Source organism: Aotus nancymaae, unplaced genomic scaffold (genome assembly GCF_030222135.1).
Source record: "Aotus nancymaae isolate 86718 unplaced genomic scaffold, 86718_ANA_hifiasm-v0.15.2.pri h1tg000007l, whole genome shotgun sequence".
Lineage (NCBI taxonomy): Eukaryota > Metazoa > Chordata > Mammalia > Primates > Aotidae > Aotus > Aotus nancymaae.
In genome coordinates this window covers 2,814,707-2,827,054 of record NW_026988418.1, presented here as the reverse complement: position 1 = coordinate 2,827,054, position 12,348 = coordinate 2,814,707, and the positions used below count along the sequence as shown (strand labels likewise).

General features: G+C 38.7%; 1 protein-coding gene across 16 annotated transcripts in view; it reads right to left on the bottom strand.

Annotated features, from left to right (window-relative positions):
• MACF1 (microtubule actin crosslinking factor 1) overlaps positions 1–12,348 on the bottom strand; it is a 329,515-nt gene that overhangs the window by 61,200 nt on the left and 255,967 nt on the right. For all 16 annotated transcript variants that reach the window (XM_064372195.1, XM_064372194.1, XM_064372199.1 and 13 more), the window contains 3 exons: positions 4,576–4,737; positions 3,193–3,363; positions 2,190–2,356 (listed from right to left, as the gene is read on the bottom strand). In XM_064372195.1, coding sequence (XP_064228265.1) covers positions 2,190–2,356; positions 3,193–3,363; positions 4,576–4,737 — 500 coding nt within the window. The remainder of the gene's footprint in view (positions 1–2,189; positions 2,357–3,192; positions 3,364–4,575; positions 4,738–12,348) is intronic.

Genomic DNA, 12,348 nt, shown 5'->3' with positions numbered 1-12,348 from the left:
GAATATAAAGAAAAACATTTTTAAGTGGCAATCTAAGTATAAAACTTTCTCTCCTAGTTTGTTTATGCCAGCCTTCAAAATGTATCTTTGGGTAGGGGTCGGGGGCTTGGGGACGCTCTGGGCGGTGTAGCTGTCCAGGGGCCCCCACACCAACCCCCACCCTTTTAAAACAAACAAACAAACAAAATAAACAAAATATATCTTCAATTAATGCAAGTAAAACATATATTAAAAATTATTAAACCAGAATTTCATTTTTTAAAAAATGCCTCTTATTTTTATGTCTTTCTTACTCATTTGATTTTAGAATCTGAAAATTTGAAAGAATTCATTGTAATAAGATTTAAGGTATTTTTAGGGAGAAGAGCTAAAAGTAATTCAGAAGCATCAAATATCTACTCTTGGTATTTGTTTCTTCTGTTCAAAATAGTGGCCCAGAAATTATATTAGGCTATGAGGATGGAAACAAGTAAGGCAGAAGGAAGGAGTCATGAAAATATGGATTAGATAAGCAAACCATGACTTTAAGGAGCCTATGGACCAGGGAGGTAAGTACGTAAAATAATGATCATAATGCAAGGTATGGATAAAGAATTATGGCAGTGAAGAGGCAGGAAAATTATTCCTTGATTGGGGAATACAGGAAAGTTTTAGAGAAGAGAAATGGACAAAAGCATTTCATGAAAGATGTATTATAACACCATAAAATAAAACACATGGTTAGGAAATTGTCAGAAGATAGTAAAGAACAGAATATAGCTTACTTTCGCTATAATATAAGGAGTGAGAAGAATAATAGTGGAAACTAAGAAAGGTGGGTTAGGATCAAATAGGAGGGCTTTGAATGGTGGGTTAAAGGGTTTAGATTTTATTTTAAGCACCTTTTTAGCATGGCAGGCAGTGCGTCAGCCTCATAAGCTGAAGGTTTTAGTTTAACAGGGAGTCAATTAAATGTCTCTGAGCTTGAAAAGATATGATTAGAGGCTTATTTCAGAAAGGTTCACCTGCAGCTGGGGCATGGGAAGGGGAAGGCCAGAGGGTAAGTGATAGAGTACAGTGACTACTGAAGAAGCTATTTCAATAGACCTAGTGAGAGCTTATAAGTCATGAACTGAGGGAAGAGTGGGAATTAGAGAAACAGATGGACAGGAAAGACACTGTGAAGTAAAACAGAATTTAGCATGCTGATAGATGTGGGGCACAAAGGAAAAATTTTAAAAAACAGTAAAAATAGGGTTGAGGTTTTAAGCCTAGGACACTGGAAAGCTAATGGTACCATTATTGGAAATGGACAGAGAGAAAAAAAATAAGCAGTATAAAATGTGGAAATACAAGTAAGTTAAACTCTTTCCATTTTGTTTCTTCCATTAATATGGGCAAGTCATACTTTGTAACTCAGGTAAGGAATAAGCAAGTCATGGGCAAGTGGATGTAAAAAGACTGAAAAAGGAATTATATGAAGACTGCCATAGGCTACTTCAGAAACATAAAGGATACAATAACAAATCACTGACTCTCTGATTGATTTCTCATTAGCTGGTATTTAATTTTAAAACTGGGGACTGTATAAAAGTAAAGACATCTATGTGATGTCAGGTCAAGTTACAGGGTTACTTATAGCTATGGAAAGAGAAAGGAAATGTTTCCTTGGAGGAGGAAGATTTGTTGCCTGTTTTTTTGACCATTTATTGAGGAAAGTTCATGCATCTCCTGAATTCCCAGAAATTTAACAGAACCACAGACTAGCTCCTAAAGGCAAAAAAATCTACTATTAGAATAAGCCAAGAGAAGAGAAATATGACACATTTCAATTCCTAGTATCAAAAGCATTACTTGTAAATATAAGGGGGGAAAATCTGTTTCAAAAACTCAGAAAGTAACTTGGTTGGACTGTAGGAGTCTGTGTCTGTTGTCTGGAACTATGAATATACTACAGCAGAACCACCACACAGAGGAATGAGTTTTCCAGCTCTCGGAAATTTATGAGGATGCTGGAGATCATTTACTGAGTGTGATTCTGGTTATGAGGATCATCTCTAAAATCCTACCCATTTCAAATAAAAGCCATTAAACACCTTTCAAAAATCTATATGAATCACAGAAGAACTTACAGAGCACTTCAGTGATACTAAGTCAAAAAACAACAAAACAAACCTCTGACCCACTCCTCAAAATTCCTTTGGGCTTACCTGGCTGCTGCTTTACTGAGCAGTTCAGTCCATCTGCTTTCAAGACTCTCTAGCTGTCCAGTGATTTTCTCTCTGTCAGCCACCTCTGCTGACTGGGCTATTCTGCCTCCTTCTGCTTGAAGCATGTCTACTGTGGCCTTTCGATCATCTAGGAGCCGTTGGAGCAACTATTATATACATGTTTAAAGATAATGAAAAGTGGTAACACAGGTCATTTTAAAATCTGAACTAGGAAGAAAAACAAAAAACAAAAGAAACCAACCCACCAAATCCTGAGCTTCATTGAGTAAAAGAAGTTTTTTTCATCTTTGAAGCAAAAACATGAGATATAGCACAGTTCTCACCACTTACATACTTTTCACACACTTAAAATTTTTAAATGGACCAGTGACTGTCATTATGTGACTAATAGGGAACTTCCTTTGAACCAAGAGAAAATACTCTAAAAAATGATTAACATTTGAGGTAATAAATATATTAAATTATTTTGACAACAGTAAACATTTCACAATGTATACTGTATCAAAACATCACATTGTATATCATAAACATTTACAATTTTTATTTGTCAACTATACACCAATAAAGCTGAGAAAAAAAATAAAATTTCCTTTGGGATAAATTTTTTTAAAAAAAGAAAACTGCACTAAAATAGAAATTAAACCAACAAAAAAATATAGATAAAACTTTGTAAATGATATACAACACTATCTAGAATATTACTGATCCTGAAAACAACAAAACCCTCTTAACATAAAATTGTGGATGAACACTGAACTAGGATACATAAACAGGTAAAATTATACAGTCTACTATATGCCACAGTAAACTAGTAGATTTAAGTAAGATAAATAAAATCAATTTCCACCTTTCCTTTCAGGATCACACAAAGTAGGTTAGGATTCTACTAAAACTCCCGAATTCCTTCTTAAACTATAAGCAAATGTGTTGTCTACCACTCCCTATGGCTGTTTCAGTTCACTGTCCCAACATTCTCACTTACCTTCTGTTCTTGGATCTGTGCTTTCACCACTTTATACTCAGCAGATGGAGGTTTCTGATTGGCTATGAGCTCCTCAGTATCTGCCAACCAGCTGAGCAACGGCTCCAAGGCATCTTGAAACTTCCCACAATGCAACAGAGCCTCCTGCAGCTGTGCAATTCTTTGTGCAACCTGTATCATGGACATGTAGGTTCAAAAAGAAAGTAGTTTTCAAATTACTACTGATCCCTTTTAGTAACCATAGATTGCAACTGCTAAATTTTTATTTCCATTCAGGTTTCGGGAAACCTCAGATTCAGATGTATTTTTTTTTTCCCTTTTTAATATAATTTCAACTTTTACTTTAGATTGAGGAGTTACATGTACAGGTTTGTTACATGGATATATTGCACGAAGCCAAGGCTTGAGATACAAAGCATCCCATCAGCCCAGTAGTGAGCACAGTACCCTACAGTTAGTTTATCAACCCTACTCTTGTTCCCCTCCCTTCCTTCCCCCTTAGAAGCCCCCAGTGTCTACAGTTGCCATTTTTATGTCCATGAATATCCAATGTTTAGCTCCTGCTTATAATATGCAGTATTTGGTTTTCAGTTCCTGCATTAATTTGCTTACAGTAATGTCCTCTATCCAGCTGCATCCATGTTGCTTTAAAGGACATGATTTTCTTCTTTTTCAAGGTTGCATAGTATTCCATGGTGTATATGTACCACATTTTCTTTATCCAATCCACTGTTGATGGGCATCTGGCTAATTCCATGTCTTTTCTATGGTGTATAGTGTTGCAATAAGCACGTATGTGTATGTGTCTTTTTGGTAGAACTATTTCTTTTTGTGGAGCAGGGGAAGAGGGGAGGTGCAGATATATACCCAGTAATGGGACTGCTAGGCTGAATGGTAGTTCTGTTTTAAGTTCTTTGAGAAATCTCCAATCTGCTTTCCTCAGGGGCAGAACTAACTTACATTCCCATCAACAATGTCTAAGCATTCCCCTTCCTCTGCAGCTTCACCAGCATCTGTTTGTTGACATTTTTTTTTTTTTTGAGATGGAGTCTCACTCTTGTCACCCAGGCTGGAGTGCAGTGGCATGATCTCTGCTCACTGCAACCTCCACCTCCTAGGTTCAAGTGATTCTCCTGCCTCAGCCTCCCAAGTAGCTGGGACTACAGGTACGCATCACCATGCCCAGCTAATTTTTGTATTTTTAGTAGAAATGGGGTTTCACCATGTTGGCCAGGATAGTCTTGATCTCTTGACCTCGTGATCCTCCTGCCTCAGCATCCCAAAGTGCTGGGATTAGAGACATGAACCACCAGTCCCGGCCTGCAGATCTATCTTTTCTATGCCCTCTGTTTCCAGTACACTTGTTACTGGCTTGTCACTCACCTTTTTATTCAATGTATTCCAACGAGCATTGATCTCTTCCATGTCATGTTCCAAACCCTGCACATCACAGTCTTTTCCTGCACTCTGAATTAATCCCTGGCCAAGTCCATTCACCTGCTGCAATTTCATTTGAAGAGGATCCACTTGTTCTTTCTGAAACATCTAGATAATTGCAAGCCAAAGAAGATTTAATATAATGGCTGTTAGACCCACTGTACCATACAGAGACTGGTTATTCTTGGGGCATTTATGACTTAATGAAAGATGAGCAGGAATAAAGAGAAAGAACAAGCCATATGCATATAAAGCATCAAGAAAACATGTGGTAGGCCGGGCGCGGTGGCTCACGCCTGTAATTCCAGCACTTTGGGAGGCCAAGGCAGGCGGATCACCTGAAGTCAGGAGTTCAAGACCAGCCTGATCAACATGGTGAAACCCTGTCTCTATTTAAAAAAAAAAAAAAAAAGAAAACATGTGGTTTTGTATTTCAATATACATCCTCCGATGGACATGTAATTACAGAGTTACGGCACTACTTACGTCTTTAACCCAATGACTCTTTTCTTGGTTCTTTTTTAAAATCTGTTGTTTAATTTTTAATGCAAAAAGCCATGGAGAACAGAAAAGCATCAACCTCAAAATGATGTACAAGTAAGTGCAATGTATATAAATCCTAAAAGGGAAGAATGATACCAAATGACTAGTATTTAAGATGAAATATACCTTGGGGAATAGCCTTAACTGACCACTGATAATAAGAAAAGCTCTTCTCTGACTAGGACTAATAACTCAATTAGTCAAAACATATTAACAGTGTGAAAAATGCCAACCTCTTAGCTTAATCTCCCTGTGGCCATTTAACTTCATTCTAATTGAGGGCCACAGCCCACACACAGCAATAATCTTGAAACAGAATTCCTCTGATTATGAAGGGAAACGGTCCAGTAATGTTGGGAAATGTCCTTAATAACTTCAGACACACACTCTGAATAAGATACAGATTTACATTTAAAAAACTGCTCAAAAATGATACTGTATTATCCATGTTTACCATAGAGCAACAGAATTCTAAAACAATGTGAACAGGTGTAATAAGCAATGTGCATACTTAGCTCTACTACAGTTACACTCCATTATGATTTAGACACCTCTAAAAGGAAACAAAAAGGGTCAGAAGAGAATGGTACTTTTGCCACATTAAGAGTACGAAGGAAAATAATGAAACAAATACTTGCTCCTAAGATCGGGTTTCTCTCAGTTATCAGAGGGACAGAACAAGCCATATTTCACTAGCCTGGATTTATTTCCCTTGCTTTTTCTTCCATGAGCCAGATGATTCAATTAAGGCCAGAGGATGACAGAAAATGGAAGAGGACAAAAATAAATATAAAAGAAAATTAGAAGTTTGAATAAGACCAATTTGGTCAATATGAGACCACAGATCACACTAGGATTAGGAAACCGATTCTAGAAAGAATGGTCTATGGCTGGCTAAGATTACCAGGAAGGGAAAGTCCCAGGGAACACTGAAAAAGGAAGGTTATAAAAGTAATTATGTGTGTACTTCATTTTTTACTATAATTTGATTATACCATATTTTCTTAGGCAACATTACAAAGCAGTTCAGCTAAAATGACTATTTCTCCAACAACATGGTTCCCAGAAAAAACAACCGCTATAATTCCATTTTGTAGCATTAAAGATGTTTCTGCTGAAGAAAAATCAGTTCAGAGGCGGGCAAAGCCTCCCAAGTTTAAAGTTGCTTTTGGTACAATAAAATGCTGGTGGTGAAGCTGAAGGAATGAAAAGTCAAAGAAGGCAGAAAGCCAAGGTATGTAGGGAAGATGTCAAGTCCACATTAAAGGGCCCCCTTTTACTCAATAACCAAATCCTTTATCACACTGCAACTGACATTTAAATTCTTTCTGTGCTTTCCAACATGACAGCCAGCAGCTACATATAGCTATTGACATTTAAATTAAATTTAAAATCCAGTTCCTCAGACCCACTAGCCACATTTCACATGGTGAAAGCTACATGTGGCCAGTGGTTACTATACTGGACCATAGATAGAGAACATCTCCATCTTGGCAGCAAGTTCTACTGGATAGCACTATAAATTACACAGAAAAGTAAAACAGGCTAGGCACAGTGGCCCATGCCTGTAATCCTAGCACTTTGAGAGGCTGAAGCAAGCAGACTGCCTGAGCTCGGGAGCTCAAGACCAGCCTGGGCAACATGGTGAAACCTCATCAATACTAAAAACACACACACACACACACACACACACACACACACACACATTCTCTCTCTCTCTCTCACAATTAGCTGGGCATGGTGGCACACTCTTGTAGTCCCAGCTACTCGGGAAGCTGAGGCATGAGAATCGCTTGAACCTGGGAGGTGGAAATTTCAAGTCAGCGCAGATCGCACCACTGCACTCCAACCTGGGCAACAAGAGCGAAACTCCATCTCTCTCTCTCACACACACACACACGCGCGCGCGCGCACACACACACACACACTCTCTCTCAAAAAAAAAAAAAGGAAGTAAGGAAGGTAAAGTTATATTTATATTTAAATAGTTCAATAATCTCTTTCATACACAGGTTGAATATCCCTTATCTAAAATGCTTGGGGTCAGAAGTGTTTCTGAATTCAGATTCACTCAAATTTTTGAATATCTGCATTAAATACTTACTGGTTGAGCATCCCAAATCTGAAAATCTGAAATCTGAAATGCTCCAATGAGCACTTTTTTGAGCATCATGTCAGCATTCAGAAAGTTTCAGATTTAGGAGCATTTCGGATTTTGAATGTTCAACCTCTAATAAGAGCTGCTGCTGGGCTGGGCGCGGTGGCTCACGCCTGTAATCCCAGCACTTTGGGAGGCCGAGGTGGGTGGATCACGAGGTCAAGAGATCGAGACCATCCTGGTCAACATGGTGAAATCCCGTCTCTACTAAAAATACAAAAAATTAGCTGGGCATGGTGGCACGTGCCTGTAATCCCAGCTACTCAGGAGGCTGAGGCAGGAGAATTGCCTGAACCCAGGAGGCGGAGGTTGCGGTGAGCCGAGATCGCGCCATTGCACTCCAGCCTGGGTAACAAGAGCGAAACTCCGTCTCAAAAAAAAAAAAAAGAGCTGCTGCTACTTAAAAATTTTGGATTTACTTTGTTTACAGACATTTCCTATAGAAGCATTAACTATCCCTTCATTTCTCACCTTCACTCAATGAATTAGGTTGACAGGGACAATGAGCATTTGTATCATTTCTCATAAGTTGAAAAACATATGAAAGCCCTTCTAAATTAATGTTATCTATTTATTTTGAATATAAGTGAACAGAACGTTAAAGAACGTAAATTTGAAAACACCTGCTTCCATCTGTCACTCCCAAATAAAGCTGTTTCGCAAAACCAGAGCTTTTAGATACACTAAAATTCCTACTCTGTAGTATTTCACATACTGTTAGTGAAAGAGGACTGTGCCATATTATTAACTAAGCAGCACTGGCAGACATTTTCCAAAGAAGTACACTAGTAAAAACTGTTGCAAGGTTGTAACATGCAACTAGGATATAAAATAGAAAATCTCCCAAAGAACTCCTTAAAACACGTTTATCTTTGTTATTGCATTTTATTTTATTTTTTTAGACAGGGTCTCACACTGTTGCCCAAGCTGGAATGCAGAGACACAATCTCAGCTCACTGTAACCTCTGCCTCCCAGGTTCAAGTGATTCTCCTACCTCAGCCTCCCAAGTAGCTGGGACTACAGACATGCACCACCATACCTGGCTAATTTTTCTATTTTTTGGTAGAGACAGGGTTTCACCATGTTGGCCGGGCTGGTCTTGAACTCTTGACCTCAAGTGATTTGCCTACTTTAGCCTTCCGAAGTGCTGAGATTACAGGTGTGAACCATAGCATCCAACCTGGTTATTGCATTTTTCCATTTTTATCCTGACTCATTCTTTTCTGTTGTCCTTTGTTCTCTTTCTCCTCTTCTAGACCTCTAAATGTTTAATGAAGTCTTTGGGGATGGGAGTGAGGGAAAGTGTCAGTCCTGAACTCTCTTCTTCTTCTATACTCTTTCTAGGCAATTCCATCAATTTCTATGGGTTTACATACTAACCACAATAATGCTTATCACTCTCATTACGTCTCTCTTCTGAGTTTCAAACCTATGTGTCTAACTGCTTTCTTTTATCGTTTCTTTTTTTTTGTTGGGGGGAGGGGACGGAGTCTCACTCTGTCACCAGGCTGGAGTGCAGTGTTGTGATCTCAGCTCACTGCAATCTCTGCCACTCGGGTTCAAGTGATTCTCCTGCCTCAGCCTCCCAAGTAGCTGGGACTACAGGTGCGCACTCCCAAGTAGCTGGGACTACAGGTGCGCACCACCACACCCGGCTAATTTTTTCTATTTTAGTAGAGACAGGGTTTCACCACGTTGGCCAAGCTGGTCTCAAACTCCTGACCTTGTGATCCACCCACCTTGGCCTCCCAAAGTGCTGGAATTAGAAGCGTGAGCCACCGCTCCTGGCCACAACTGCTTTCTTAATATATCCATGCAAAAAATGAATCACGGGCATCTCAAGTGTAACAGTTCAAAGATGAAACTATCTTCCAATTTCCCTTACTCCCAAATCTGCTATTCCTTAAATAAATAATTTACACCATCTACTCCACTGTACAAACGAGAACCTAAATGTCACCCTTGATAACTCTCTCACCCCCAACACAGAAGCCATAATCAGCTCTTGCTGATTTTACCTCCAAAATATATCTTCAATCCACCCAGTTGTCTTCAAATCCATTGATATCTTTTTATTCAAAGTATTTGCCAAAATTTCTAACTATATATTATTTTATATTTATTTATGTGTGATTTTCTTAATATCTGCCTCCCCCACTCAGTATAAGTTCCACAAGGGCAAGGACCTTGCCAATTCTATTTACTGTAGGAACCCAGTACCTGGTACAGAGTAGGTACTCATTATATTTATTTAGGCCAGGCACAGTGGCTCATGTCTATAATCACAACATTTTAGGAGGCCGAGGTGGGCAGATCACCTGAGGTCAGGAGTTCACAACCAGCCTGGCCAACAGGGTGAAACTCTGTCTCTACTAAAAATATTTTTTAAAAAATTAGCCAGGTGTGGTGGCACACACCTATAATCCCAACTACTCGGGAGGCTGAAGCAGGAGAATCACTCGAAATCAGGAGGCAGAGGTTGCAGTGAGCCAAGATTGTGCCACTGCACTCAAACCTGGGCAACAGAGCAAGATTCTTAAAAAATTTTTTTTATTCAGTGAATGAATGAACCCGTGTATAGAAACGGTGTTAGGGAAAACTAAAAAACCAATGAAGGTTCTGCCGATCAGCAGAGCATTCAAACACTGAACTGGGATTGTGGTGCTCCCCAATTTCTGCTTACAACAGACTCCCTTGGCAAATTTTTAATTTTACAGAACCCTTATTTTATGCAAAAGGTTATTTTCTTTCTTTGAACCAGTGACTCGGATTAAAACTGAAGAACTCTATAAATAAGCAGGGAGTTTATATAACCAGAGATTGCTCTCAGTGGGCCTCAGATCCCACTACAGAAAAAGCAAACAAGTTTTTGGCATTTTGCTTCTACCAAACTCTGTTGTTATTGGCTATTAGAAAGTTTTTATCTATTTTAACCATGTATAACATGTCTGCACTTGTATGTATAGATATAAACACAGAAGACCTCAGTTCATTCTAAATCACTCGTTGAGTTCTAAGTGCTTATATATAAAAATGACAGGTTCAGTTGCCTCTTGGAATCCTCTTAGGGTAATGGAAGAAATAAAAAATTGATAATCTCTCCTCTTGGAAAAACTTTTAAAAATAATATTTCACCAATTTAGCAAACCTGTATACTCATGTTAACTCTATAATGATTTGTTTTGTTTCAATATTTTCAAAATAGCCCCTCTACATTCCTGTTGGTTAACAGTCCTGGCTGAGGCTCAGATCTTTCCTTTCCTGTACACAGATGTAGGCATTTGCTCGCTTCCAGATATTCCATAAAATAACCACACTTCAAAGATGGACAACCTTGCAGCTGGGCTACCATTTCCTTCTTCTGTCATTTATATCAGGCAATATTTCATAAAAGGATTACCTCCTGTAGCTGGAAGGATAGTTAGAGATTATGTAGCCAACTACACATTTTGTAGATGAGGAAACAAGGATCCCAGAGACTGATGCAGGATTTCTATAATTTTTTTTACCTTTATGCAGATTTGATTGCCTCATTATGAATTTAATCCCTGTATTTCATGATCACTGCTATATAAGCTTTATACTGGAGATATTCTGGGTTTCTTTTCTTTTTATTTTCTTAGAGATGGAGAGGTCTCACTATGTTGCCTAGGCTGTTCTTGAACTCCTGGCCTCAAGCAATCCTCTTGCCTTGGCCTCCCAAAGTGTTGGGACTATAGGTATGAGAGCCACTACCCCTGGTAAAATATTCTGTATTATCAAGAATGTCAGTGCAAGAAATTTACTCAGTTGTTGACCTATTGTCTTCACTGTGGACAGGCTACTAGGATCTCAGTGTCAATTCCAAATTCAATAGAACTCAGAAAACTGAATCAAAAATCTGTCAGTCTCAAAGATGATGCATCCTAAAATTTGATGGAATGCTACATTACAAAATAACTGGCAAAGCTCAAGGTAAAATTACCCTCACCCAGCAAAGCCAGAGGATCTTAATCAATTCTCTTAATCAAAGAGCTAATGGCGTGCAATCAAAATGATTTTGTTGTCAGGAGCTGCATGTTTAATTGGTGTTCTAGCTGAGTTATGGCTGCCCTGAAAGGCTCTGCAATGAGGTGAATGAGAAACCCATCTTTCTTGTAGTATCCATCCATACTCTAGGAAATTGATATTCATGCATTCAGTCAGCCAGTCAACAGCAAATGCCTACTCTGAAGAAGACACTATTTTGAGTCCTAAGGGTGCAGTAAAATCAAAACAATCTTCTCAGTTATCTCTGACTGCATTAAGATTAAACCTCTAACTCCTTCACTCTTACCACTGACCAAATGAAACCCAGACAGTTAACTGTAGAAAGCTGCTGATCTCAAATTCCTTGGACTAGGAGTGCTCAAGGATGTGGAACGTCGTTTCCAACTGTTTCCTAACACATTCGGTTCTCTAAGATTAAGAATCTTAGAGCCAAGAGAGACCCAAGAGTACATTTAGCCCAATTTTCTTGTTTTATAGATTAAGAAACAAGAGGTCCCGGAAAGGAAAGTGACGTGCTTAAGGACACAAAGGCAGTTTGACAAAGATGACTAAAATATCTCTATTTTTCATGAACATTATTATGCCTAGCTCTGGCTTTCAGAAACCCACATTTGCATTTAAAAGTTCTTAAATGCTTATCTTTATTGCTTCTATCCAACCTGCTTTGGTAAATTCTTTCAACTAACCAACATACCTATTCGAAGAGAACAGGGAAGATATGGCCAGTGATTGGTAATCTTATATGCTTGCTGCTTTAAATGTATCTCATTTTATCTTCACAGAGTTCTGCCTTAACAAATGAGGAAACAGGATACTCAGAATAGCTAACTAATTTTCCCAGAGTGGCTAAGAAGCACCCCAGATCTCATTTCAAAGTTCACACTCTGGCCTCTACCTAAATGTTGACACCACCGATCAATAAACTGTCTCTTGGTTTAAGAAAGAACATGCTCATTGTATAATTCAAAAGCAGAATCACCATTTCCTG